The sequence below is a fragment of the Microcebus murinus genome, chromosome 18 (assembly GCF_040939455.1).
Source record: "Microcebus murinus isolate Inina chromosome 18, M.murinus_Inina_mat1.0, whole genome shotgun sequence".
Taxonomy (NCBI): Eukaryota; Metazoa; Chordata; class Mammalia; order Primates; family Cheirogaleidae; genus Microcebus; species Microcebus murinus.
In genome coordinates this window covers 41,441,570-41,468,482 of record NC_134121.1, presented here as the reverse complement: position 1 = coordinate 41,468,482, position 26,913 = coordinate 41,441,570, and the positions used below count along the sequence as shown (strand labels likewise).

The 26,913-nt window shown below is 55.4% G+C and overlaps 2 protein-coding genes and 1 pseudogene across 4 annotated transcripts; 1 reads left to right on the top strand and 2 right to left on the bottom strand.

Moving 5' to 3' along the window:
• Positions 1-829: 829 nt before the first annotated feature.
• On the bottom strand, positions 830-907 carry LOC142862218 (uncharacterized; annotated as a pseudogene).
• A 3,803-nt stretch (positions 908-4,710) lies between these two features.
• On the top strand, positions 4,711-17,725 carry STAC2 (SH3 and cysteine rich domain 2). 3 transcript variants are annotated; one of them, XM_012765920.3, is made up of 11 exons: positions 4,711-5,161; positions 11,340-11,646; positions 12,003-12,100; positions 12,277-12,367; positions 13,345-13,457; positions 13,542-13,614; positions 13,724-13,785; positions 14,239-14,336; positions 14,721-14,772; positions 15,495-15,632; positions 16,191-17,725. In XM_012765920.3, exons 1-11 carry the CDS (start codon positions 5,072-5,074, stop codon positions 16,293-16,295), a joined length of 1,227 nt encoding a protein of 408 aa, XP_012621374.2. In that variant the 5' UTR covers positions 4,711-5,071; the 3' UTR covers positions 16,296-17,725. The 3 variants fall into 3 exon arrangements, with proteins under 3 accessions (XP_012621374.2, XP_012621375.2, XP_012621373.2); XM_012765921.3 differs by having other exon boundaries at positions 13,342-13,457; positions 13,733-13,785; XM_012765919.3 differs by having other exon boundaries at positions 13,342-13,457.
• A 5,733-nt stretch (positions 17,726-23,458) lies between these two features.
• RPL19 (ribosomal protein L19) lies at positions 23,459-26,913 on the bottom strand. Its single transcript, XM_012765922.3, has 6 exons — positions 26,807-26,913; positions 25,644-25,750; positions 25,047-25,169; positions 24,322-24,442; positions 23,848-23,958; positions 23,459-23,665 (listed from the first exon to the last, which is right to left on the bottom strand). The coding sequence occupies exons 1-6, from the start codon at positions 26,809-26,811 to the stop codon at positions 23,542-23,544; spliced, it is 591 nt and encodes a 196-aa protein (XP_012621376.1). The 5' UTR covers positions 26,812-26,913; the 3' UTR covers positions 23,459-23,541.

Here is a 26,913-nt window from a genome sequence, read left to right as displayed (position 1 = left end):
AACAGAAGCAGAAGTCTCCCCAGAGATGGGTTTCTTCACTGAGGAGAAGGAAACATCCCCAACCCCACTATCTTCTCACAGAAGCACGGGACTCCCAGGAAGCCTGGCCTTTGTGATGGGGACAGGGGTGGGGGTGCGGGAGATGGCACACACTGGAGCCCGTGTTGTTCCCCTCCAGGAAGCCTGGGGCACAGAGAGAGGAAACAGCTCACCCAAGCTGTGTTAGGGACAGTGCCATGGGCAGTGGGAGGGTGGCTCTATGCCAGTGTCCCAAGCATGAGGTGGGGGGGCCTCCTCCAGCCCCTGGGGACCTGGCTGTCCCAGATGCCACAACCGGGAAATGTGTCAGGCACTTGTGTATTTCCATAAAATCATGATTACTGCTGCCTGCCATGAGCCTTAGCTCATCAGAGCGGTGTCTGGTCGGGGCAGGCAGGGGAGCCTGGGGCAAGGCCAGGCTTCCGTGCTCTCTGCAGCCCGGGCCCTGCTGAGCCTGGGCCTCTCCTCTCCCCGGCTGGGAGATGGGGACTCAGGCTCAGCTCCCAACCGTGATGGACTCTCCCACTCTAGAGGTCACGGACAGGAGGGGCTTGGACCTAAGGTGTTTATGGCAGAAAATATGTCAGTCTCTGTGGAAAGAGAAGCAACTTCTCACGTCAGAGAATCTCAACCATTCAAAGTGGCAGGCCCTTGAGGGTCAAATAGGCTGTGATTCGTAATCTTTTGGGGATTTCAGATTGTCTTAAGAGCAGATGAAAGCTCTGGCCTCTCTCCCAGAAGATGTTTATTTTTATTTATTTTTTAATTTTAATTTTAACTTTATTTATTTATTTATTTTGTGCTCTGCACATTCAGAGAAACTTCTCTAGGAACGAACTATAGAAATGATCCCTGAAAGTATAATCTTTAATTTTTTTTTTTAGAGACTGAGTCACACTCTGTTGCCAGACTAGAGTGTAGTGGCTGATCATAGATAGCCCACTGCAACCTTGAACTCCCAGGCTTAAGTGATCCTCCTGCCTCAGCCTCCCAGTAGCTGAGACTTCAGGTGTGTGCCATCATGCCTGGCTAATTCTTTCTTTCTTTTCTTTCTTTCTTTCTTTCTTTCTTTCTTTCTTTCTTTCTTTCTTTCTTTCTTTCTTTCTTTCTTTCTTTCTTTCTTTCTTCTTCTTCCTTCTTTCTTTCTTTCTTTCTCTCTCTCTCTCTCTCTCTTTCTCTCTCTCTCTCTTTCTTTCTTTCTTTCTTTAACTTATCTGTATTTGTTACAAGTGTTAAGTGGCTTGTGACTAAGGCACTACATTTCTATTCACAAGCCTCACTTTTCAAAACAGTTTTACAACACATATGGGCAGGGCTTATAATTTTGTTCCTCTAAACAATACTTCTTTGGAAAACAAGCCTTGTATAGAGTTTCAAGTTGCTTTACTTTAAACATACTTATTTCTAGAGGACTAGTAGTACATGCAGTAATTTTTCTTATTTTCTGTAGAGATGGGGTTTCTCTATGTTGTGTAGGGTAACAGAAAATGTTTTTTATCTTCCAAAATTTCACAAAACTTTAGAGGGTTTAATGAAATCCCTGAAGCTCACTGGCAAGTCCAAGGTTAAGTATCCTTGAGAAAATAACAACAATAATAATATTCGGCCAGCGCGGTGGCTCATGGCTGTAATCCTAGCTCTCTGGGAGGCCCTAGGAGGCCGAGGCAGGCGGATTGCTCAAGGTCAGGAGTTTGAGCAAGAGCGAGACCCCGTCTCTACTATAAATAGAAAGAAATTAATTGGCCAACTAATATATATAGAAAAAATTAGCTGGGCACGGTGGCGCATGCCTGTAGTCCCAGCTACTTGGGAGGCTGAGGCAGCAGGATTGCTTGAGCCCAGGAGTTTGAGGTTGCTGTGAGCTAGGCTGATGCCACGGCACTCACTCTAGCCTAGGCAATAAAGCGAGACTCTGTCTCAAAAATAATAATAATAATATCCATTTATTGTACACTTACTCTGTCCATCCTTTACATATATTAACTCACTTAATCCTCAAAAGGACAGTAAGAGATATATCATTATTGCCCCCATTTTAATCCAACTTCTTATTTCGACCTAATCTAATCCAATTCTGCCAATCTGAAAAGAAGGAAACCAAAGCCCTTCAAGAAATGGGCAAAACTCTCCCTACGGTCAGAGATCAGGAAGAACAGGGCAGAACCAGGCTCTCCTAGTGTGCAGGACATGGTGCTGCATGCAGATTGGAAGCCACCCCTCTGTTCCAGGGCTCCCAAGAGCCCAGTGCTGCTCTCCTAGTAAGAGGCACCCCAGTTGTAGCAGTGCCACTTCTGAGGGAGTCCTTCCAGACTGTGACTGCCATTAGTCCTTCTGTAGCACCTGGCCCTTGCTCTGCCCACCCCTCATTTCTGCTCTTGGAATCTAAGATGGGGCGATGTTCCTCCCTCCCCAGGAGAAGTTGGCCTGGCCGTTTCTGTCTTTTCTCTGAGCCTCTGCAGTGGGAGTTGTCAGTACTGAGAGCAATGACTCAGACTCAGGAAAGACCGCTCTGAAACACGAAAGTCTGCAGGCCCGGAAGGACATCCAGAGGTCATGACATCCAGCCCCCTGCCTCTTCCACGTTTGCCCCACCTCGGGCTTCTGATGCCCACACCCAGTGGGCCCCAGGGCCCACACATGTCCCCAGCTGTCCTTAGTGGCCAGTTTCACCGCTCTACCTGGACACTCTTCCCTGTGCCTAGGCAGCATCTCTTGGCCCAGGGATAGCCACTTCTGTGTTGGTTCCCCCATGGAATACCAGGCTCCAAATAGCCACAGTAAACCAAGGGAAGGAACCTGTTTTCTTTTCTCTGCCTCAGAGAAAGTACTGGGAAAAGACAAATGTCCCAGAAGAAAGGAAGGAAATAAAAAAATTAACTTTGCTTGCCTCCCCACAGGCTAAGTGCCTCCCCACACTAGCTCATCCATTCCCTGGATGGGAGGCACAGTGGGGGAGGCACAATCACCATTTTGCAGATGAAGAAATCAAGGATCTAAAAGGTTTAGTTACCTGCTCAAGGTCACACAGTTAATTAGTGACTATACAGGTATTGGACCCTAAGAAACCCAAAGCCCCTGCTCTCTGGGAGGAAACAGGGGTGATCCCCCGGGACGTCTCCAAACACAGAAGGCCCTGTATGTTCCAGCCCAGGACGAATAGAGGGTCTGATGACCCCATGTGGGGTGCTGCAAGCATCCCAAAGTCTGAGTCGCTCAGGGAGGGGAAGTTGGGCTGCTCTGGGCAAGAGAGAAAAAGACACTCCTCAGAGGGGATGGGGAGAAGGCTGCTGGTGAATAGGCCTTTGGGGAGATTGATGGGAGGGCTGAGCTCAGGCTCTGTCCAGCTCCTTTCAGGAAGGCTAGAAGTCAGACAAGTCTGCGGCTCTGCAGTGTGTGGATCTGGAGGGGGAGGAGACTAAGCCCCCACAACCACGAACTCTCACTCTGCCCTTGTCCTACTTCTGCCACTGGCAAATAAATCTCTATTCCTGGACACAGTAACCTGAGCAGTGCTCCAATGGTGAGCTCATCCTTGGAAGGACAGAAATTGTGTGAATGGCTATGTGCACGGGGTGGGGGTGGGCATCACCTGTCCTCCAGGGCTAGCATAAGGCAGGACTTCTTTTGTCACCCAGGTCCCCCTGAGTGCCACCCCTGCCCCATCTTACCACCTACAGCAGAAGAGGAGAGAAACCTAAACCTACAAGTTTGTCTACCCACACCCAAGGAAGGGTTCTCTCAGCCACCAACCTATCTCCCTTTCCTTGGACAGGCCAAAGAGATGAAGCTGGACCAGAGGGTTGATCAGGGCCTGAGGGTGCAGAAGGGAAGGGGGTTGGGGATGAAGGAGGGGAACTTGGAGAAATGGGTCCCAGGTAATCAACATGCATCAGAAGACCAGTGGAGAGAGCACCTGGGAGGGGCAGGACCTCTTCCCCCACCTCTCCACAATCCCCCATCTAACTCCATTTGGGGCAGGATCTTTAGGAGGAGGTCTTAGGTTTGGGGACCTTAGGTGTGAGGCCCCTTCTCTGCTGAAGTTCAGACATCAAGGCTGGAAAGGAATACAGTTGTCCCGCTTACCGCCGCAAAGGAGGAATTGTCTGGCCTGCCCTTTGACACCTATGCCACAGTTTAGGGGTGCGTATATTTGAACAGAGCCTCTCCAAGGCAAAGAGGCATCCAATTAATGGGGCACACAGGTCCCCATTCTTCCTTCGCCATCCTTCGGCATCTTTCAGTCTTCACCACCAAGTCCTAACTTCGATCTCACTCCCAGCTACCCTGCTACAGCCCCAACCTATTTCTATTTCCTGCAACCCCATCCATACTCTAAAATGATCTCCCTAGCCTCCCCTCAGTCCTATTGCGCCCCTCAATCCCGGGTTTCTCAGTGTAAAACTACCCCCTCCACTTTTTACCTCCAAGCCCCTCCCCATCCTGTCGAGCCCCCCGAGACTCCGCCCAGCTCGCACTCCTGGCCACGGCGGCAGCCAATAGCCGAGGACCTGATTTGCATGGCGGCGCGGGGGAGCGGCGCAGGGAAGGGGGAGGGACCAGGCGACCTCCTAAATCAAAGTTGGGAGGCGAGGACTGGGCGGAGGGGCCGCCGGGTGCCGGGCTGGGGCCGGCGGTGGGGGGGGGGAGGGGGATGGGGGGCGGGCACAGAGGACGGCGGAGCCGGCCGGACACGGACAGCTCCGTCGCTCCCTCCCTCGGCTCATCCTCGCGTCCCCACTTCCCTTCTCCCCTCGCTCGGAGCAGCATCCTCCGCAGACCCTCGGTCCTCACGCCCGGGGTCGTCCCGCGCCCGCGGCTCAGTGTCATTGCCTCCTCCTCCCCTGTCAACCTCGCAACTTTCTCCGCCCGCGCCCGGGGGTCGAAGGAGGCTTTGCCTGGGGTTCACTGGGGGTCAGTCTCTGGAGGAGGGCTTCAGAGTCCCAGAGAGACGCCCGCCACCCACAGCCTGCCCCAGCGGGCCTGCCGTCGGATCTCGGCGCCCTCTCTTCCCCTCTCCCCCTCTGCCCCAACCATGACCGAAATGAGCGAAAAGGAGAACGAACAGGATGACGCGGCCACCCATACCCCACCAGGGACCGTCTCCGCCCTCCAGGAAACCAAGGTAACTCGGGGGGCGCGAGGCCTGACCCCAGCCCGGTGCGCCCCCTGCCCAAGCACCCTCTTCCCGGCGGGGTCGCTGCTGCGGGCTCGGGCGCCCTAGGGTCACCGTAACGGGGCCGCGTGATGCCTAAGGCCCCGCGCTGCGCCCCAGCGGGAGGAGTGGGTTCGCGATGAGAGGACACAAGGAGCCCCCAGTCACACAGGCACGGCACGCCCGTGCGCGCGACAGGAGCGGACACGCTATCGCGACCCTCCCGGGAGGCTGTAACTCGGCTTTGTTGGAGGGAATGGGCGCAGCGAAGGCAGAGGGAGTCCGTGGCGGTGTGTAGCGGTGTGGGCCGGTGTACGCGCCGGTGTGTGCGTGGGAGGCGCACCCCCTCCGGTGGCGCCAGGTCTGTGTCTGTAGCTCAGTTCGTCCCTCTCTTGCTTGTGTCTCTCTGAATATGTCTCTACAACCCGTCTCTTTGTGTGCGTCTCTCCCTGGTTATCTCTGAGTCTCTGGGTGTCTCTCGGACCCTCCGCAGTCCTGCATTCCCCCTCCCGACCGGGTTAGGCTCGGGACGTGAGACCGCGGCTGGGGGTGCGCAGCTTCCGAGTCCGCGCTGGGGGCTGCGGCAGCGCGGGCAGTCCGTCGCGGGCGGGGACCGGGGAGTGTTGTTGCGGCTCCAGACCAGAAAGACAGGCAACCCCACCCCCCACCCAGGGAGGCGACGAGGTTGGGGGGGGCGGGTAGAAGCAAAAAGAGAAGTCTTCGTAATTAATGAATGTCATAATTAACCCTAATTATGTATGACTGTTACTCCTGCGGGAGTCACAATGAATAAATTATTCCCCATGAAGGAGGGCGGAGCCCAGACTCCGGCACTGAAAGGGGGGGCAGATGCCGTCGCTCACATTCTACCCCCCACCTCTAATCTGTCTGCTCCCTCCCCAAGTTCTAGGTGCTGGCGACTGACCCGCGCGGAGTTCTGCGGGAGCAACTAGAGCAGGCCGAGGAAGGGACAGAGGGGCTGTGGCAAGGGTGCCCCCTCCCCCCTCCTCAGACTTCAGGCCAAGACCTGCTTCCCTCTCCTCTCCACCCTGGTGTTTTTGTTCCTATCCTGCTTCGGGTACACAGAGGAGAAGAGGGCAGTGAGGACCAGAAATGAGTGGGGGTTTTGGCTCCCTGGTATCCCTAGTTCTCTATAGCTCTTCTCACTGCCCCTCTTCCTCCTCATTCCATCTTGACCACCTTTCAGGATCTGAGGTTAATTCAAGGTCAAGGTCATCAAGGGAGTGTCCAGGGGGAGATGAGTAGGGCTAGAGTAGAATCTGGCTGAGGCACCCCAGGTAGCTCCCCATCCCTGAACCAGGGGACCCTGCAGGCCTCCGTGTCCAAGACTTCAGATGCATACTTGACCTTCTCCTGCCCACTTCAGCAATGAGACCCTGGCCTCTCAGACCACAGAGTCAACCCCCCCTTAGCCAGCCAGGTCTCTCCTGGGAAAGGAGTAAGGTGTTGGGATTGGAGGATATTGTTTGGAATATTTGTGACAGTTTCTGTCAGGCAGAGGGTCCTAGGAGCTGAGCCTCCCAAGTTCCACTGCCCCTGACTTCTCAGTTGCCCTCTACTCACCCCGGCATACATACACAATCCCCTGCTTGCTTCCCAGGGGTTTGGGTGCCTCCCAGGCCCCACCCAGCTTCCCACACCAATGCCTGTCCACTCCAGCCACCTCCTTGGCAGCTTGGAAGGCAGGTGCTCTGGGCAGTGCTGCCTCAGCAATCCAGCAGGCTGCAAGCTCAGCTGTGTGGGGAGGGGGAGGTCAAGGCCTGGCAGGTCTGTACCTCTCTCCTCCCAGCCCAAGAGCCCTCCAATGTTGTCACCCCCAGTCTGAGCCACAGAGATCCAAATACCAGGGAAGAAGAGGGATTTCACACCTGACCTGGCCCCTCAGTGCCAGGCCACTTGGAGCCCTGCCCCTTCCCCCCATCTTCACCCTGTGAAGGACTCAGGAATGACAACACAGGCTGGCTGTGGGTTGGGTTGGGGGCATCCAGCAGAACAGAAGGGGAGAGAGAGAACTCAGGGCGCTTGCCAGCCTTTCTTCCATCCCCCCACCTCAACGTGGCCCAAAGAAATGGTGTTCCCAGACTGCGGGAGTGGGGAGGATGGAAGGGGAAGGGTTGACTGCTGCCCCCCAGCTCAGTGTGAGGCAGGTACAACAGAGGGGTGGTGCCCATCAGACAGTGAAGCCAACATTCCAGGCTTATTTATCAGAGTTTGGTGCCCCCTGGGCACTTCTTGCCAGCCTCAGAGTCCAGCCCCCTGCTTACCCCAAGGCTGAGTTTCAGTCCTGTACCCAAGCTACTCAGCCACCCTTCTAGTGGGTCCTCCTCCTCTCTGGGTCCCTATCCCATCCTACTACATAGGGCCTGCCCATCACCCCCTTTGGTGCCATCTCTGGAAGGACCCTGCCATGCCAGCTCTGCCATCTGAGTCAGCTTGTGCCATGTCCGCCACCACCCACTGCCAGCTGCCTAGCGCCCTTTCAGGAGTTGCTGTGGGGAACTGAGGAAAGAAGGAGCCTCCAGGGTGTGGGGAGGAAGCAAGCAGGTCGGCCCTGTCTCTGGGAAGGGGTTCAGAGGAAAGACCTGGTGGCCCAGGCTCCAAGCCAGATGAGCTCTGGGTGCACTGGGAGGGAATATGCTCCAGGCTGGACAACTTGCCAGGGTTCATGGCTGCATCTCCCTGTGCCAGAGAATCAGTCCTGGGGACGTGGGGGTACCAGAAAGATAGCTGGTGGGGACACAGGAAAGGGTCCTTTCTGGGAACTAGGAGTCCCAGGAGCAGGAATACCTGGCCTGGCGGAGCTCAGATGAGGTTTGGGGAGCCAAGCCAGATGTCTCTGGAGTGGGCGGGCAGCCAGCCATTTGGCAGAGATGCCCCAGTCCTGCCCTGTAGCCACAGCCCTTGACATCTGCCAGCCACCCCAGGTGGCATGTTATTCCTTCCCACTTGTCCACCCTGCTGGGATCTGGGGCCCACAGCTGAGCCAGGAAGTTATCGGGCAGAATTGGGGCTGCCCTGGTGCTGGGGAACATTCTGTTCCAGACGCCTCTGGTACCCTGCAGAGGTGGCTCTTGGCACTGAGACCAGGGGGGTACCGGGAAAGGGCACAGCCTGGAGAGTAGAGAGACTTGAAATCTCATCTCATGAGGATTACTATGGAAATAATGGCCTTGGGGTGGGGAGAACATGATTGATGTCTTCAAATATTCCAAGGGCTGATGTGTATGAGAGGGGGTGGCCCTCTCTGGAGCCAAGGCAGGAACAAGGCCCATAGGCAAAAACCGCAGGGAGGCGGGTTTCAGCTCTATATAGGGAAGCACTTTCCAGCAATTGCAGCTGCCCAAAGATGGAATGACTGTCCCAAGAGAGGGTGTGCTTCCCATCGTAGGGGCAAGGGCTGACCAAGGGAACCAGACAAGGATTCAGAGGCATGTGGCCAGAGCATCCTGGGGCAATGGGGTGGGGACAGCTCCAGGCAGCCAGTATTTCAGGTCCCTTCTAACCTGAATTCCATGATTAGAATTTCTGGCGGACTGGCTGTGGCACCGCTGAGGGGCAGGGGTGAGGGCCCAGAGCAGCAGGATGCTCCTGGTCCATTGGGCTCAGCAGCCAGAGCCACTGGTTCAAGTCCTGGCTCTGGGACATACCAGCTGGCTCATGGGTAAGTGATTTAACCTATGAGCCTGGGCTCCTCATCTGAAAAGTGGGACAAAAACCCTCACCACCGTAGAGGGTGGTGTCAGGCTCAGTGAGATGCTGCATATAAAATGCTAGCTCAGTTCCAGTTCTCTGACAATGACAGCCCCTCATAGATAAGTTTCTGGGTTTTTTTGTTTTTTTTTTCGGGGGTGGACCTAGAATCTTGTGTGGCTGAGAGAGCATCCAGTCTTGCCCCTCCCCTCTTAGATGTGGGAAAACTGAAGCTTAGAGAGAGGAAGCAAAGTGATTTGCCTTCAGGCAGCTGGTTTCGTTTGGCCCCCACGCCCAGCACGTCCCCCCAGAGACCCCGTGTGCTCTGTGCCCAGGTCCCTGGGCAGAACAGTGGGCAGTTCACCTGCCTCTTGGGGCCCATCAGAGCCATGCTGGGCCCTGGGTGGCCCACAGCTTGACCCAGGGTGGTATTTGTATTCTAATTATTGTCTTTCCAGCCTTCCACCTCCACTCCGATGCCCAGGCACGGCTCAGCTACACAAAGCAGCCCACAGCACTGTCCAGGAAGCCAGGTCTGGAAGGAGCCGAGCAAGTCAGCCGCCAGCCACCCCGGGGCTCTGGCCTCCTGGCTGGCACACCAGAGCCTGCCTGGTGCCCAAACATCCCCATCTCTGCTTCCCCCTCTGTCGTGTGGCCTGCTGGCTTCCTGGAGGCTGGAGGGGCCACCACTCCCATCCCCTTGGCACAGTTGCCAGGCAGGCAGCCATGGCACACAGGCTGCCTGGCGTGCCAGCTGAGAACCCTGGCCAAGTCTCTGCCTGGAGCCCGGCCTGTGGCCCCCTTTTCCTGTCACTGGCAGAAAGGAGTGGGCAGGGGTAAGGCGGCTCTCAACGGGAAGGGAGAGATGCAAGGCTCTGGGTAGGTTTCCAGAGCTTTCCGTGGGCAGATCCACTAGGGTGTGTTTGGGTGAGCGGTGGAAACAGCTCTGGCATCGCTGCAGGGCCAACCCTGTGCCCTGGAACACGGGCTCCAGGTAGGAGTCCAGCCTCTTATTCACCTGAGGCTCATTGACCGAGCACCTACTGTGCGTTGAGGCCGGTGTGGGGGATTTGAAGTGACCATGTCCGCCCCCAGAGGCTCACAGTCTACTGGGAGAGTGAGAAGTGAATGACACAGTACCTGACTGGAGCTATGACACAGTACCTGACTGGCAGTCGAGGCTGGGTGCAGTGGGCACCAGAGGAGGGGTGGGTCCATGGGATGGACTTCCTGGAGGAAAAGTGACCGCTTCCCAGAGGAGGAAGTGCTACTGGAAGGATATTGGCAGGATAACCAGGGTACCAATTGGGTAAGGCTGACAAGAGCACGACTATGTCAAAAGCCCAGGGGCATAAACAGGTGGATGAGTTTGAGAATCCTCCTATCTGGGCAGTGGGAGGAAAGCTGGGGCTGGGAGGACAGGTGTGGCCAAGTTTCAGGGAGTCTCATGGCTGGGGAAAGGGCCTTGGACTGTGTCCTGAGAAGCCATGGAAGGTTTTTTAGCAGGGTCAGGGCTCACCCCCCTCGCAGCTATATGGAGGGCAGTGGGGACCAGCCTGGCAGAGCAAGGAGCTGGGGCCCTGAACCAGGCTGGGAGCATCGGGGCCTGAACTGAGGCAGGGCTGTGGAGGTGATGCAGTGGCTGCAGGGAAGGGGCTGGAGAGGGGTTTTGGAGGGAGAATCAAAACCGAGGATGAGGGTCGAGGATGACCACGCCCCATGCTTGCTCAGCCTGTTCGAGAACACAGGTGGAAAACTGAGGACCTGGTGTGTTTTGCTTGGCTGCAAAATGTTATTTTTTTCCCTTAACTTGAGTAAATAGTGTACCCATACAATGAAATACTTTGCAGCCATAAAAAAGAATGATGAAACTTTACGTGTTGGTATGGAATGATTTCCAAGATTTACAATTAAGTGAAAAAAGCAAGGTGTAGGAAAAATAATAGTACACTACCATTTCTGCAAAGAAAAAGGAAATAAAGACTCTTAAATTTGTTTCTATGCAATTTCACATAAAAGTCTAGATTTTTCATTTTTTGTTGTTATTGAGACAGGGTCTCTCGCTCTGTCACCCAGGCTAGAGTGCAGCGGCATCCTCATAGCTCACTGCAGCCTCCAACTCCTGGGCTCAAGAGATCCTCTTGCCCCAGCCTCCAGAGTAGCTGGGACTACAGGTGCACGCCACCATGCCTGGCTAATTTTTTTATTTTTGTAGAGATGGGGTGTTGTTATGTTGCCCAGGCTGGCCTTGAACAGAACTCCCTTCTTCCTGGAGATTACATGCCTGGCTCTTATAGGCATCTGAGAGCCCAGGAACCTCTCGGTGCTCCATCTCATCTCTGACCCTCGGCTACACTGCTGCCAGAGATGTCCTGAAGGGAAGCCCGCTGCGGGCCAGCCCCCTTCGGCCCCCACTCATGGCTCCCTCTTCTCTCAGCTCCAGCGGTTCAAGCGCTCGCTCTCCCTCAAGACCATCCTTCGAAGTAAGAGTGTGGAAAACTTCTTCCTTCGCTCCAACTCTGAGCTCAAGTGCCCCACCGAGGTGCTGCTGACACCCCCAACTCCCCTGCCCCCTCCCTCCCCGCCACCCACATCCACAGATGGGGTCCTTCCTACCCCAGCCCCCTCCCCATGCCCAGTCCCACGCCCCCTGGCACCCCTCAAACCAGTGAGGCTGCACAGCTTCCAGGAACATGTCTTCAAGCGAGCCAGCCCTTGTGAGCTGTGCCGTCAGTTCATTGTGGGTAGGTGCCTGGGCCCTGCGGTGGGCAAGGGGAGCGCGGGGAGGGCGTCGGGGATGGGCCCAAGGTACTGCCCGGGACTGGGCTCCTGCTGTTCAGGGCCTCCAGCACTAACTACGCCTCTCACCCTGGGCAGACAAGTGAGCACCGTGGGGGCGGGTGTGCACCCAGCACCGCTGCTGTGCTTACTAACGCGTCCGGCTTCAGTGCCACCTCCCACCCTGACTGCATGAGGGGTAGGTGCTAGCCCAAGGCTGGCATGAGCGTGCCAGCCCCCAATCTCCCCACGTGCCCTCACTTGCCTCCTTTGCTCCGTGCCTGTGGAATAGCCTCCCTTGCTGGACCCAAATTCTTCCTAGGAAACTCCAAGCAGGGCTTGCGATGCAAGACGTGCAAAGTCAGCGTCCACCTCTGGTGCTCAGAGGAGATCTCCCACCAGCAATGCCCAGGCAAGACGGTGAGTGGGCAGCCAGGCAGAGACAGCTGGCCCGGGGTGCCCTGGGACTGTCGAGTGGGGGAAGGATACCCCTCAAGGCTGGTTCCTCCTGCAAGGCATCCCTGGGCTGGGGGAGGCCCAAGTTCTTGATGGGCTGTGACTTCCTCTTGCCCTCTCTCTCTCCCCTTTTGCTACAGTCCACCTCCTTCCGCCGCAACTTCAGCTCCCCACTCCTGGTGCATGAGCCGCCACCAGCCTGTGCCATAAGCAGAGAGTCCCCACCCACTGGTGAGTGTCCCCCTGTTGCCCCTGCCCCACTGTGGTGCAGTGAGAAATCCATGCATGCCTCAGATGGACACTGAGTCACAGTGGCACTGCCAGTTCTTGGTGCTGCTGTCCTGAATGTAGGGTTCATTTGTTCATTCATTCAGTCATCCTTCAATAAACACTTTACTGAGCACCTGCTAAGTGCCAGGCACTGTGCCAGACTCTGGGGAAAAGCACTGAAGAAGGTGGAGTTTATGGTCCAGTAAAGTGGAGACCAGAAAGGGACAGGTGTGCCATCACAGGTCACCAGTCAGTCCCCACTGGGGTGCACGCCTCAAGGGAGCAGGCCAGAGGACAGGGCGTCAGTGTGCACGGCCCTCGCCGCAGCCAGGGAAGGGAAGGCTTCTGGGAACACAAGGATGAGGAGTTGGTCCATTGAGGATCTGGAAAGAGCGGGGCGGGGGAGGCCTGCCGCAGGCAGGGCAAGGCTAGAGGAAGGGCAAAGAGGCTGGGCTGAGGGAGCGGGCGGAAGGGTGTGAAGAGACAGTGGCCGCAAGGGGTCCACTTTAGGATGGTCTAAGGGCCGTGTGTGTGTCTCTCCAAGAGCGTTCTGGCTGCTGTGTGGCTCGGCAGGGCTCAGTGGAAGCGGGGACACCAGTTGGGTGGCTGTGACTGTTGCCAAGACAGTGTTTGGTAGTTTGAGCCAGGCTGGTGGCAGTGGGGATGGAGAGGGGTGGGCAGGTTCTAGGGGTGTCCAGGAGGTAGGACTAGGTGCTGGAGAGGCCGTGGACAACGAGGACAGCAGGAGTCGGTGGTGCTCCGGGTTTCTGAGTGGGCGCCCTGGGCGGACGCGGAGCTGTCACGGGGATGAGGAGGACCTGGGTGGGACGGGTAAGACTGCAGATGGGGGGTTCAGCCTGGGGCATGCTGGGCTGGGGCTGCAGATACAGCATTTCGGGGCCAGCTGGTGCCAGGCCTTGAGGGTGGTCACTCAGCAGGGGCCAGCGGCAAGGTGGACCCCGTCTATGAGACCCTGCGCTATGGCACCTCCCTGGCACTGATGAACCGCTCCAGCTTCAGCAGCACCTCTGAGTCCCCCACACGGAGCCTGGTATGGCGGGCACCAAGAGGGAGCTGGGGGGTGCTGAGCATGACAGTGGGTCCAGGGCCTGAGCCCTCCCCTCTCTGTCCCCAGAGCGAGCGGGATGAGCTGACCGAGGATGGGGAAGGCAGCATCCGCAGCTCTGAGGAGGGGCCTGGCGACAGTGGTGAGTGGGGGTGGGCCGCAGGGGCAGGAGTGGGGTGCACTGGGGGGCTCCTTGCTGCCTCACACCCTGCCTGGCCCCTGCCCGGCCCCTGCCCGCCCCACATCTCCAGTATTCACAGCCCCGGCGGAGAGTGAAGGGCCAGGACCAGAGGAGAAGAGCCCGGGACAGCAGGTGAGGTGGCACTGAGCCCTGTCAGGCCAGGGGAAAAGGGGTGTCCCTTCTCCTGTCCCTGGTCCATAGGCGGGAAGAGCATGGCAAGTGGGGGTTCACTGCTTCCTCGCTGTCCTCCATCCCCAGGGACAGCCGAGGCCGGGTGAGAGGGCACAGGAGGCAGGGGTGCTGCCCCTCCCACCACTGAGTACCGCCTACCGCACCCACTCCTGTGCCCCCAAGAGCAGGCAGTTCCAGGCTGCAGCGGGCAGAGGGTGCCCCCCCATGCCTGGCCCAGTCCCTTGAGGGGCAGGTGGGCATGGCAGATGGGAGGGGCTTACTTCTCCCTATCATTGACCCAGGACCCACAGTGTCCCTCTATGAGCCCCCCAGAGTAGACATGCTCAGAACAGGTGAATTTTGGGGGAGTGAGGGTGTTGCCCTCCCATCACCAACCCAGAGCTCCTCCCGCAGCACCCCCAGCCTCCCCTGTGGAAGGACGTGGGGCCCATGTACTCCTACGTCGCGCTCTACAAGTTTCTGCCCCAGGAGAACAACGACCTGGCGCTGCAGTAAGTCCTCTCCGTGACCCGGCCCCACTGGGCAGCCGCCTGGCTCCAGCCTCAGGGCTCTGCCTTGACCTTGCAACACGAGTGCGAGGGGGACCTTCGGGAACATTTTTCTTGCATGTGTGAGGCTGCTGAGCCCAGGCAGGAGCTGGCGCTGCCCAGGGTCTAGGAGTAACTGGTGCTAATGTCATTGCTCCTGCCCACTGCCCGGGCTGTCCTGGAGCATGTGTGCTGTGCCTGTGGTCACACAGTGTCCTCTCAGGGCTTCAAGAATCCTCTCTCAGCTGAGGGGGGCATGCGGGGCACCCAGGTGCCCACGGACTGCTGGGATGGGGGATTGGTGGCAGCCCCCTGCCCCATATGCTAGCCCAGCTCTCCCCTTCTCAGGCCTGGGGACCGGATCATGCTGGTGGATGACTCCAACGAGGACTGGTGGAAGGTGACTTGGCGGGGTGGGAAGTGGAGGGACCCTGATAGGGACCTTGGCAGCCCCCACCCTCAATGGACATTTTTTTAATTTTTATTTTTATTTATTTATTTATTTATTGAGACAGAGTCTCACTCTGTTGCCCAGGCTAGAGTGAGTGCCATGGCATCAGCCTAGCTCACAGCAACCTCAAACTCCGGGGCTCAAGCAATCCTTCTGCCTCAGCCTCCCAAGTAGCTGGGACTACAAGCACGAGCCACCATGCCCAGCTAATTTTTTCTATATATATTAGTTGGCTAATTAATTTCTTTCTATTTTTAGTAGAGACAGGGGTCTCGCTCTTGCTCAGGCTGGTTTCGAACTCCTGATCTCAAGCGATCCGCCCTCCTCAGCCTCCCAGAGTGCTAGGATTACAGGCATGAGCCACTGCACCTGGCCCCTCAATGGACGTTGTTCCTCTTTCTCTCCAGGCCCCAAAGCGGCCTCCACTCCTCCACCACCGGCCCTAGCCCAGCCTAGGACCAACCTTGGGCTTTGCCCTCAGTTCTGCCTCAGTTTTGTCCCTCTGCCCACCTCATGCCCTTCTGGCCCAGAAGCCACCTGGCTGGGGCTGGAATTCAGAGCCCACAATCTGGAGGATGATGGCATTGGCTCCAAGTGGGAATCGGGTCTAGAGAAAGCAGTGGGCGTGTGGGCTGGGGCGGCGCTGTGCTCACTGCCAACCTCATCCCCAGGGCAAGATTGGAGACCGGGTTGGCTTCTTCCCAGCCAATTTTGTGCAGCGGGTGAGGCCAGGCGAGAATGTTTGGCGCTGCTGCCAACCCTTCTCCGGGAACAAGGAACAGGGTTACATGAGCCTCAAGGAGAACCAGGTGAGTGCTGGGGGCCCCGCCTGGGCCCTGCAGCAGGGGACACAGGTGGCAGGGGCAGGGGTCCCCTGTGGGGAGGATGCTTGCGGTCTGGCAGCAGGAGAGGAAGCAGATTAGATGTTGGGGAATTTGGGCTGGTGGACAAGAAAGGCAGGGGACTAAATGACGTTAGAGGCAGCTTGGGGCAGGGTGGGAGCACTGGATTAGGAGTCGAGAGGCTCAGGTTGGAATGCTGGCTCTGCCTCATTGCATAACCTGGGACAGGTCCTTTTCCCTCTGTTGCCTGCTTCCTGTGTGAAATGGGGGTGGGGCAGGCATTAGACCCGCTGATCTCCAAGGTCAGCCCTCACAGTGCTGCTGGGTGTTTGCTCATGTCCTGGTCTTGCTACGGAGCCCTGTACCCTCATGGGATCTGCTCCCATCACCCCAGCGAAGGGCTCCCTCCTCATGTGACACTGGTCCCATCATCCCCTGGGGTGGGTCCCCTGGGGGCCACCAGCAGGACTAAGGGCCAGGACTGCAGGCAGTGCCAGGCCTCAGCTCCGTGTCTCCCTGGCTCAGATCTGCGTGGGCGTGGGCAGAAGCAAGGATGCTGACGGCTTCATCCGCGTCAGCAGCGGCAAAAAACGGGGTCTGGTGCCAGCCGATGCCCTGACCGAGATCTGAGAGGAGCCAAGAGAACCCAGATGCCACCCCTGCCCATGCCTGGCCTTTGCCTCTGGCCCGGGAGGGGAGCAGGCATCCTTGTCCACACTCTTCCTCCTTGCCTCTCTCCAAGGTGCCACTCACCATGGCTTGGGAGCCTCTGTGCTGAGGAAGGTGTTATTTCTTGGGTGGGGCACCCTGAGTGGGTTGATCCTCGGGGACTTGGGTGAGGGGAGGAGAAAGTTGGAGGGAATGAGGAAGCTGCAGGCTGGTCCCCCCCACACTCGGGTACCCCCAGATCAGTGGCCATGCAGAGTCCAGCCCTGGAGACAGTTCCTGGGAAACTTCCCTGCTGCTTCTTCCAGAGTCTTCCCCCCGCCACACACCACCTTTGCATGCCTGACACACCTCTCCCCCCACAGAGCCTCTGCTTGGGTCTATGTGTGTGACCATGTGTCTGCTCCTTTGCAAGTAGGGCCTTGAGAGGGGGCCCCTCTCTGTCCCTCGGCCCTCCACCCTGGGCTGGGAGGGGATCCAGAGCCATGGGAGGGTCCTGAGTCCACCTCCTGGTCCCACCACCTCTGTCACTCCGTCAATTCTCAGGAAAGTTCTGCAGGAATCTCTCCCATTACTTGAAACCTGGGCTGACCGAGGAGGGGAGGGCTGAGGCCCCCAGAGGCTGTGACAAATCAGAGACTGTCCCCTCAAGAAAAACAATCATCACAGAGCAGCCTCGCCCTACCCTAGTCCACCAGTAAAGGGCACCTGAGAGCAGCCTGGGTGCAGAAACCCAGTGGGGAGCACACAGTGGCCCAAGCCTGGTTCCAACAAGCTCATTTCACCATGGGGACCCCCAAAGCCCCCAGGCATGCGGGAACTAGCCAGGGGAGCCTGTCATTGTCAGCTCCTGTCCCAGGCTTCACCAAGCCAAGCCACCAAGGCCAAGCCGTTCTGGGAGCCCAACCCTCAGGGTGACATTCCTTACCCCCCTCTCCGGGCTGTATAGGCGACAAGACTGCCGCTGCACGGCCCCCTTCTGGCTGTATCTGCTCCCTTGTCCTGGACACAGAGCCCTGGGAAGAAGAGGGGGTGGAAGACAGACAAGGAAATGGAATGTTCTGTTTGGCCACCAGGAAAGGAGGGGGGTAGGCATCCTTGGGGGAGGGTGGGCACACACAAAAATCATGCCAGCCAATGCTGTCCCCCATCCTGGGCACAGTCACACCCTTCCATGCAGTGAGAGGGACACAGATCCTCTTACCCAAAGGCCCCTACCCCACTTCTCCCCCCATTGAGGGGGGCTCAAGCTACACTGCCCTGTTTGCTGCCATGAGGCCCCCCCAGCAATATCCCAGGGGCGGGCCCAACGCCCACTGTACATGAGGCTGCATGATGGGTCTGCTGGGGCATTGCTGAGCCCCCAGACCCCTAATTAAATGTTTCTTGTCTCAGCCTGTCTGCTCCGTGCATCTGATTGGGGTAGAGAGGAAGGAAAGGGGCGGGGAGGAGGCGGGGAGGCAGCCTGGGGTACTTAGTGGGACAAGGCTTAGGGCAGAAGAATTTGGGGCTCTCAGAAAGGAGGGGTGTTGGTGCTGGGGTGACACAGCAGGGGGCCCCCTCCGCCCAGGCAGCCTGAGAGGGGTGAGATCTCCGGAGAATGACTAGAAAGGACCTGCGGAAAGGGAGAGGAGATTTGGCAACATTGGAGGGAAAAGGAGTGGGGCTGTAGTCACTTTCAGGTTGGATACACCAGAGTCGCTTGGGGTGGGCACACACTTCTGTGCCAGGATCCTCAGGAGCGTTCTTGCCCACCCAGAGGTGACCTCCAAGACCGGCTGTGCCTGGTCCACAAGGGTTCAATACCCACGAGATCAGCCTCCCTCCTGCCGCCCCCGAGCCCTAGAGCCCTAGACAGAAACGCTGGCAGCGGGGACAGTCGCCAGCGGACTCTGGGGCCCTGAGATGACTCAATCGCGCCCGTCATCGGGAGCCTGGCACGAAGGGGCCGGCGGCGGCGCGCCCCTCCCGCAGCCGTGCCCGCCGCCCACCCGCTTGGCAGAGCTGCCTCCTTCCCCTCCGCCTGCCCGGCCGCGTCATCGTCATCGTAGCCACGGCCAGCACGTCCTCTGCTATTTATAGGCAGAGGGGAGCGGGAGGGAGCAGGAGGCGGGCTGCGGGGGTGCAGGGGCATTGCGGGTGCCACCGGAATGCGGGTGGGGGGCCCTCCTGACAGGTACCCCTCCTGCATGGTGCCAGGGAGAGGTGCCCCTCTTCTAGCCCATCTGGGTTACAGCCCCCACCCCATGAGCAAGGTGGGCCAGGTGGGACCAGACCTTGAGTCCCCTCCCCTGAGCTTTTGTTGGGCCTTTTCACCCAGAGAAGGCCCTAGAGGTGGGGATAGGGGCAGCAGGGGAGGGAGGGTGGCTCTCCCCCTTCCTAAGATCCCTGGCGGTGGGAATGCAAGAAGGGGTCACTCACCCAGTCTGGAGGATTAAGGACAGGAGAATTCTCATAAATAGGCACTTACTATGCCCAAGAAATGTGCCAGGAACCTAACGTTATTTAATCCTCTCAGTGACCCAGTGAGGAAATTGATGGTGTCCCTTTTCACAGCTGAGGAACTGAGGCACAGAGATGTTTGGTGGAATATCTAAGGTTATAGATGATCCAGCTCAACCCTGCCCTTTTTATACATGGGGGAAACCGCAGCCTGGGGCGGGCTAATGACTTGTCCAGGCTCACCCAGCAAATCAGTGATCAAACCAGTCCCAGAACCAGTTTCCCTGCCCTACCCTGGGTCCCTCAATGCCTTAAACCAATAAGATGGAGACAGAGACACCCTAAGATGCTGGCCCAGGGGCTCCAGGGATCAAGACCCCACCTCACTGGAGACAGCGAGAGCCTTGCAGCCACGCCTTCTGCACACCACACGTGTGTCTGCCACCAGCCAGCAGCTGGCCCAGACCACCCCCCAGCCTGTTTGCCGCACTGCTGAACACAGCAGCTTTTTCGGGTGGCTGAACCACTGTCAAAATGCTCCCAGCCTTGTGAACAGCTGGTGCCCCCACTGTAGCCTCTGCCCCCCTCTGTGCCCACTCTGGGGGTGACCGAACCAGCACCACCATTGGCCTGGGGCAGAGGCTGCCCAGGAACCCACTGGTGGTGCCACCTCACATTTGTTGTTTGTGACCCACACATGCCCTTCATCCCCTGCCGCAGCCTGAGCTTAACTGGCAGGTTCCGTGTGGGCTAAAGGTTACCTGGGCTTCAGGGAGATGTGGAAAGAGGGCAGAGTCTGGCAGCCAGAGACCAGGAGGCCTGGGGAAACACACAGTGAGCCCCTCTGTGCAACCCCACCTGTCTTGCTAGTGCTGCCCCCTTCAGCCTCTTCAGCCCCATCCTAGCTCCCACCCAGTGCTTGGGCAGTCTGGGGCATCTGCTGCGGAGTACAAGGAAGATGCCTTCACCCTCCCTGTGCCTTGCAGGGAGCCAGCTGGGGTTGTCCCTGTCACAGCCTCAGAGACAGCCCTGGAAGAAGGCCAAGCTCCCGTGTCCCTCCTCCTCTAGCTCATGGCCCTACAGGAGCAGCTGTGCTCAGTGTCTCTGCTGCACCCCACTCTGAATCACACCCTCCCACGTCTGGAAACTGCAGACGGGGAATGAGAGTCAGGTGCTAGTGTTCGTGCAACACTGAGATTCTGGGGAGTCATTGCCTCCTCTGGGCCTCAGTTTCCTTATCTCAAAAATGAAGAGTGGAGCTTGCTCAGGAAGTCTTAACCTGGGGGCCAGAACTCCTTGAAGGGGTGTGCAATTCTATGATGGGGATAGTTGTATGCTCTTGAGAGAAAGGAGAAAGGACACTTTTTCTTTTTAAGAGATGGGGTCTCACTATGTTACCCAGGCTGGACCTGAACTCCTGGCCTCAGGCCGCCAAGTAGCTGAGACTACAGGTGTGCAACTCTGTGCCCAGCAGGACACATCTTTTAATCACACTTTCACAGGGCTCCAAGACCTGGAGGAGAGCCAGGGTTACTTTAGGGCTTTTCCTGCTGGAAGCTCAAGAGGGCCCTCCCAGGCACTGCCCTGGGAAGGGGCTGGAGGCCCAGGCCTGGCGTGAGGTTCAGAAAGAAGTGACAAAACCCAAGGCTTCCCAGGAGGTAGATTCCTACAACCTCATAACCCATCCCTTTCTTCCTCCCCCTTTAAAACAAACAACAACAAAAAAAACCCAAACAAATTCCAGCGAGGCAGCGGCCAACAACTGCAGCGTCCTGCGAGAGAACAGCGCCATCTCCTGGTCCAGGTGGAAGCCAGTTTCTGTGCTGCAGGCTTCGGCAGGCTCCGGTTACAGCCTCCTTCCTGCCCGCTGTCTTCACTGAGCCGAAAGATGGGGTTTGGTGGTCTCCTTCCCCCTGTGGGCCAGGCCTGGGAAGGAGGCGTCCCACATACCAAGCTGGGAGCTTGGCCAAGACCTTTCCACTTCCAGGCCTCAGCTCCCCCTTTTCCAGTGGCAAAGGCTTAGGTCAGGCCACACAGGCTGCTCTAGTGGTGACAGTTTCCTCGCATCCCAGCCTCTGACACACATAGGGAACGGCGGAGGTGGCAGGGTTCTGAGCCTGGGCTTCCCTGCTTTCTGCCGCCAACCTCCCCCATCCTGCCCAGAACAGAGTGGTTAGGGGGCTGCTAGAGGCAGAGCTAAGAGAGGGTCTGCTGTCCCGAACACCACTTCAGACCTGCCTTTCCCTTCTGCCTGTACATCCCCTGAGGGGAGCTGACTGGTCACCCCAAAAGTTCCTCAGGAGATGGACAGGGGGCAGGGAGGTAACGAGCAAGGGCACACACCAGGCCCAGGTGTGCCCAGTACTAATGGAGGCAGCCTCCTCTAGCCAGCCTTCCTCCCCAACCTGTCTCTCCAATCCAGGCTTCTTTTTATTTTTTAAATTTATTAGTATTGAAAAAATGAATTTCTGGCTAATCTCTATTTGTAGTAGAGACAGGATCTTGCTCTTGCTGAGGCTGGTCTCAAACTCCTGACCTCAAGTGATCCTCCCACTTGGACCTCCCAGAGTCCTAGGATTACAGGCCTGAGCCACATGCCTGGCCTTTCTGACCCAGACTTCTCACCTGAGCTGACACCTCTGTGCTTAACTGGCTACCTGACCCCTTCCACCTGGACACCTGTCCCTCAAACCACCACCCACTTGATATACCCGAAACTCCACTCATCTAGCCACTCCCTCCACCCAGTGGCTTCTCCTGGTCACCAAAAGTTTGGAGGCCTGCAAAGTTTGAGGCCTGGGGATCAGGCTGGAGTCTTTCCCCCAAATCAATGTCTACCCAGTCCTCTTGTACCCCAATGCTACACGACCGTAGCTCAGGCTAGGTGAACCCTACATGTCACTTCACAAATTTTCTCATGTGCAAGATGGAGATGGTAACAACTCTAGTTTACAATGTGGTGAAGATTAGAGAATCATCGTAAATCAGCCTAGGCCGGTCGCTGTGGCTCACACCTGTAATCCTAGCACTCTGGGAGGCAGAGCAGGCGGATTGCTTGAGGTCAGGAGTTCTAAACCAGCCTGAGCAAGAGTGAGACCCTGTCTCTACTATAAATAGAAAGAAATTAATTGGCCAACTAATATATATAGAAAAAATTAGCCAGGCATGGTGGCGCATGCCTATAGTCCCAGCTAGTAGGGAGGCTGAAGCAGGAAGATTGCTTGAGCCCAGGAGTTTGAGGTTGCTGTGAGCTAGGCTGATGCCACGGCACTCACTCTAGCCTGGACAACATAGAGAGACTGTCTAAAAAAAAATCAGCATAAATGAATGTAAAGTGTCTCAACACAGCCAGGTGCGTTGGCTGATGCCACAGCACTCTAGCACGGGCAAGAGTGAGACTCTGTCTCAGAAAAAAGTTTCTTAATATCACGTGGCTCACTACACTTTACTGAAAAGCTTATTGGCAGTTATTGCTAGTTAAGGGCAAAGTAAAACCCATTTTCTATTTGTAAGAACACAAATTCACTAAGCAACTTACAATGGCTGAGACAAGGTTGGCTTTGTACTGTGTGCATGTACAGTAGTCCCCCCTCATCCACAGGGATACATTCCAAGTCCCCCAATGGACAACTGAAACCAAGTATACACTATGTTTTTTCCTATACGTACATATATGAATTGGGCACAGTTAAGAGATTAACAGTAATAATAAAACAATTATACTACACTTCATAATTCCATAGCGTCTTTGTTACCATAGATCTTAGCAACCTGAGCATGACTTTTTTCTTGTCAGCATCACTACTCTTGCACTTTGGGGCCATTATTAAGTAAAATAAAGGTTACTTCAACACAAGCACTGCAATACCAAGGCAGGTAGCAGAGTGTGGATATACTGAAGAGGAATGATCAACCATCCAGGTAGGACAGAGTAAGATCCCATCATACTACTCAGAATGGTACACAACTTAAAACTTTAGTATACTTTTTTTTTGAGACAAGGTATTGCTGTACTGGCTAGAATGCAGTGGTGTTATCACAGCTCATTAAAACCTTAGATGCCTGGGCTCAAGTGATTCTCCTGCCTTAATAGTTGGGACTATACGTGCACACCACCACGCCCAGCTAATCTTTTTCTTCTTCTTCTTCTTTTTTTTTTTTTTTTGTAAAAACAAGGTCTCATTCTTGCTCTGGCTATTCTCAAACTCCTGGCCTCAAAGAGTCCTCCCACCTCAGACTCCCAAAGTGCTAGGATTATAGGTGTGAGCCACTGTGCCAGGCTCTATGTTCTGTTGCCTTTTTTTAAAATAAAGAATGTGACTCCTCAACTGATGTCACAACTGATTACTGGTCCCAATCAACATTTTTAGACCACTTCCAAGGTGCCTCTCATGCTGTGTTGTCAAGGGCAGTCTTTAAATACAGTGTTCTGGCGGCTTGGGTAGGAGCTATTCCTCCCCTCCCCACATCCCACTAAAACATGGTAAAAAAAAAACAACGTTCTCAGGATGTCAGGCAGGTGAGAGTGATCTGAGGAAATGGCCTCAGTGGAAGGAAAGGATGAAATAAAATATACACCACCCTTGGACAGGACCTGCCCCCTAGCCCTTGGTGCATGGTAAGCTCTGATCTCTAAACAGTGAAGACCCATGGAGCAGCCAGAAACTGTAAGCAGCAGACAGGCAAGCAGACAAAGGCTTGTTTTATTCAAATGATTCACCTGTTTGTTATGACCCAGGCCACTATGTACAGACAAGAGGGGGGAGTTTTACTTCTTGGTCTCTTCCTCTTTGGACAGAGTCTTGATGATCTCCTCCTTCTTGGCCTGGAGGCGCTCTTCTCGGCGCTTGCGTGCTTCCTTGGTCTTAGATCTGCGGGCCTCAGCCTGGTCACTGGTAAGGGAAGAGAAAAAAGGGGTCAGTTTGGGAAGAGATGAGCTACTGGGGAGATAGAGCCTAGTCAGCTTGAGAAGTAGCTGGGGCCACCAAGAGCTCCTGATTCAACTAAGCTACAGTCCCTCAACTGATTGAACCTGCCCCCCATGATCTGAAGGCCAATTCTTGAAGAAACTTACGCCAGGAGCTTCTTGCGGGCCTTGTCTGCCTTCAGCTTGTGGATGTGTTCCATGAGAATCCGCTTGTTTTTGAACACATTCCCCTTCACCTTCAGGTACAGGCTATGATACCTGCAGGGTACAAGGAACAGAGTTCTGGTCAGTGATGGGATCAGAAGTTGGCCTCTGGGAGCTGTTCTTCTACCCAAGGTCACTAAGCTTGTAGGGCTCCTTCTTTTCTATTGCTGCACTGACTACTTCTCTTCCCAAACCATGACTTTCAATTCGTCGATAGAAGAACTGGTCTGGCAAATAATTAAATTCTTGGACTCTCCTGATGGCATACTGGGGGTGAGTGGGTTGGGGAAAGGGGAAGAAAAACAGACCAGAATGAAAAAACTTTTAGAAAAGCTCCCTACCACATGCAATGAGACACAGTTCTGTGAAAAAGAACATGCCATCAATGGGGTCCTGGGCCCAAGAGGGTATGCTTACATGTGGCGGTCAATCTTCTTAGATTCACGGTATCTCCTCAGTAGCCGGCGCAGAATCCTCATCCTCCGCATCCAGGTTACCTTCTCAGGCATTCGAGCATTGGCTGTACCCTTTCGCTTACCTGCAGACAAGGTGAGTTAGGACTCAGCCACTGCCCAAGCCCACTGCAGTGTACTGTTTCAAGTCTGTTACCGGAGCCAGCAGATGGGTCTTTACCTCATTTAATCCTCCCACCTCATTTTAAGTCACATCACTTCCATTTAACAGATGATTATTCCAAATATTTCTTTCATTTACTCAATTTTTAAGGAAGCATGAACATGACAACAATTCCCCATTCATTCACTTCATGCAGAATGAGGACATGACAGGGTATGCACAGAGACAATATAGAATGTTGGAAGGGGCTCTGAATGTGGTATGATCTTCATCTCCTTAAATCATCCTGACACTAGAAAGTGGCTCTAGGATTTAATGGACATTTTCAAATACTCAGTAGAACCCTTGGCACAGCATAGGGTCTTGTAAATGTGACCTCTACCAGGAATATCCTCAATTCCAATACTGGTGCCAAATTTCTGAAGTGCACACAAGCAGGAAACACATCAAATAACATGGAATAAGAAAAGGGCTCAAGATGAGATAGTGGGAAGAAAAAGATCCCAAATGTACTTCAGTCTAGTCTAACACCTATTATTTCTTAAGTCTTAGAAGACTGCACTTACCTATGCCCATGTGCCTGCCCTTCCGGCGAGCCAAGGTGTTTTTCCGGCATCGAGCTCGAGAATGGACAGTCACAGGCTTGCGGATGATCAGCCCATCTTTGATCAGCTTCCGGATCTGCTGACCTGGGAAAGCACAAGGCACCTGGTCAGTCAGCTGGGGCCCAGCCACACCCTAGAGTCCAAATGGAACAGGCCAGAGACACTGCTCACATTAGTGGTCTCAAAAATGACAGAAATACTGAAACCTCTGTTTATCTCTTGCCTTCTAAAAAACATTTCTACTTTTTATTTTAAGATGGGGGTCTTGTTATGTTGCCCAAGCTGATCTCGAACTCCTGGGCTCAAGTGATCCTCCCAACTCAGTAGCTGGGGACTATAGGCATGGGCCACCACATCCAGCCATTTCTACCTTTCAAATGTATTATAACACACTCGAAAGAATGAGCCTAATAATAATGACTCCTCCATTTTATAGGTCCGCTGAATTACGATCTTTCCTAGGTTTCTAAAAAGTCAACACAATTATGTTATTGTTCATCTGATGCAAGATGAGGGAAAGGGCAGGGTGGAGAAGAGACAGAAAACCCAAGTACTCACGGGAGTTGGCGTTGGCAATTTCATTAGTCTCATTGGGGTCCAACCATACCTTCTTTTTGCCACAGCGGAGGACACTAGAGGCAAGCCTCTTCTGAAGCCTGAGCATACTGGACACACAGAAAACTTTACTATCAGACCATGGAAGTCACTCCTGGACAACAATGAGCAACCCCACCTGGACCTGCCCTCTAAAGTCTTTTAGTGTTGTGAGTCACAACATATGAAAAGGTGGATGAAGTCTGTATGTACGCTTACTATTACGGGCAAGCACACTACCTTCCCCTCAAGACTTCTGCCACTCACATTACAGCTCCCAAATGAAAATCTTTCCTAAATCATGATCTTTGTTAACACCCTAAGCGGTGTGCAGCTGGCCACCCTGGGATTAGACTAGAAAGTCCAAGTTGTGCCGTAACATCTCTGGGCTTGTTTTCTCCTCCAGAAAATGAGATTAAGGACTTAACTGGGATGAAGAGGGTTTATGCCATTTCTGGTATTCAGCTGTAAACACAGTGTTTCAATCTGGGGCAAGGGCAATATACATAACCTAACCATCTGTACCTCCATAATACGCTTAAATAAAAACCAACCAGTGTTTAAAGTATCCGAGGCCAGTGGACCTGATTTCTGGTCTAGGAATGCAAGCAAGTTCCTCTGCTTTCCGGGCTCATTTCCTCGTTTTACTATAGTATTAAACTAACTTCGGCCATTCTTAGAGATTTTTCTTACCAGTGACCAACGGAGCGGAAGGCGTCAGAGTTACATAGAGATCGCCTCACTCCCGGCAGGCAGAGGCCTGGGGCCTACGCCAGGCTTGTCCTACGTCACATGAAAGCAAAGGGCTGCTCGGCTCCGGGTGCGCCCAGCAAGTAAAGGAGGCCACGGTTCAGTCCCCGCCGTTGCCTTTGCTCTACCCACGTTTGTGGTCCCCGACACATGTGGGGCGCGGAGCCTACCAAGTCAGCCCTTTCCGCGTCTCGAGTTCTCGCGACGCTCCCCAACCCGGGTCCTGTAGAGGCCGGGGCCTAGTGCGCTCCGGCCTACCCCAGGCTTCGCGACCAGCCGCTTTGGGGTGACCCACATCTCATCTCTCCCACTCGGGGCTGCGGTACGAAGCCCCACCGTGCCCCGCAAGTACAGATTGGAGACCGAAGCGCCCTCACCTCATGGCTGCGGCCGCACTAGCGAAAGGAAAGAACTCGCTCCGGCCCGGCTCCTCCCATTACCTGCGAAGGGGAGAGCCCAAACCCCGCTGCACTTTCGTTCATAT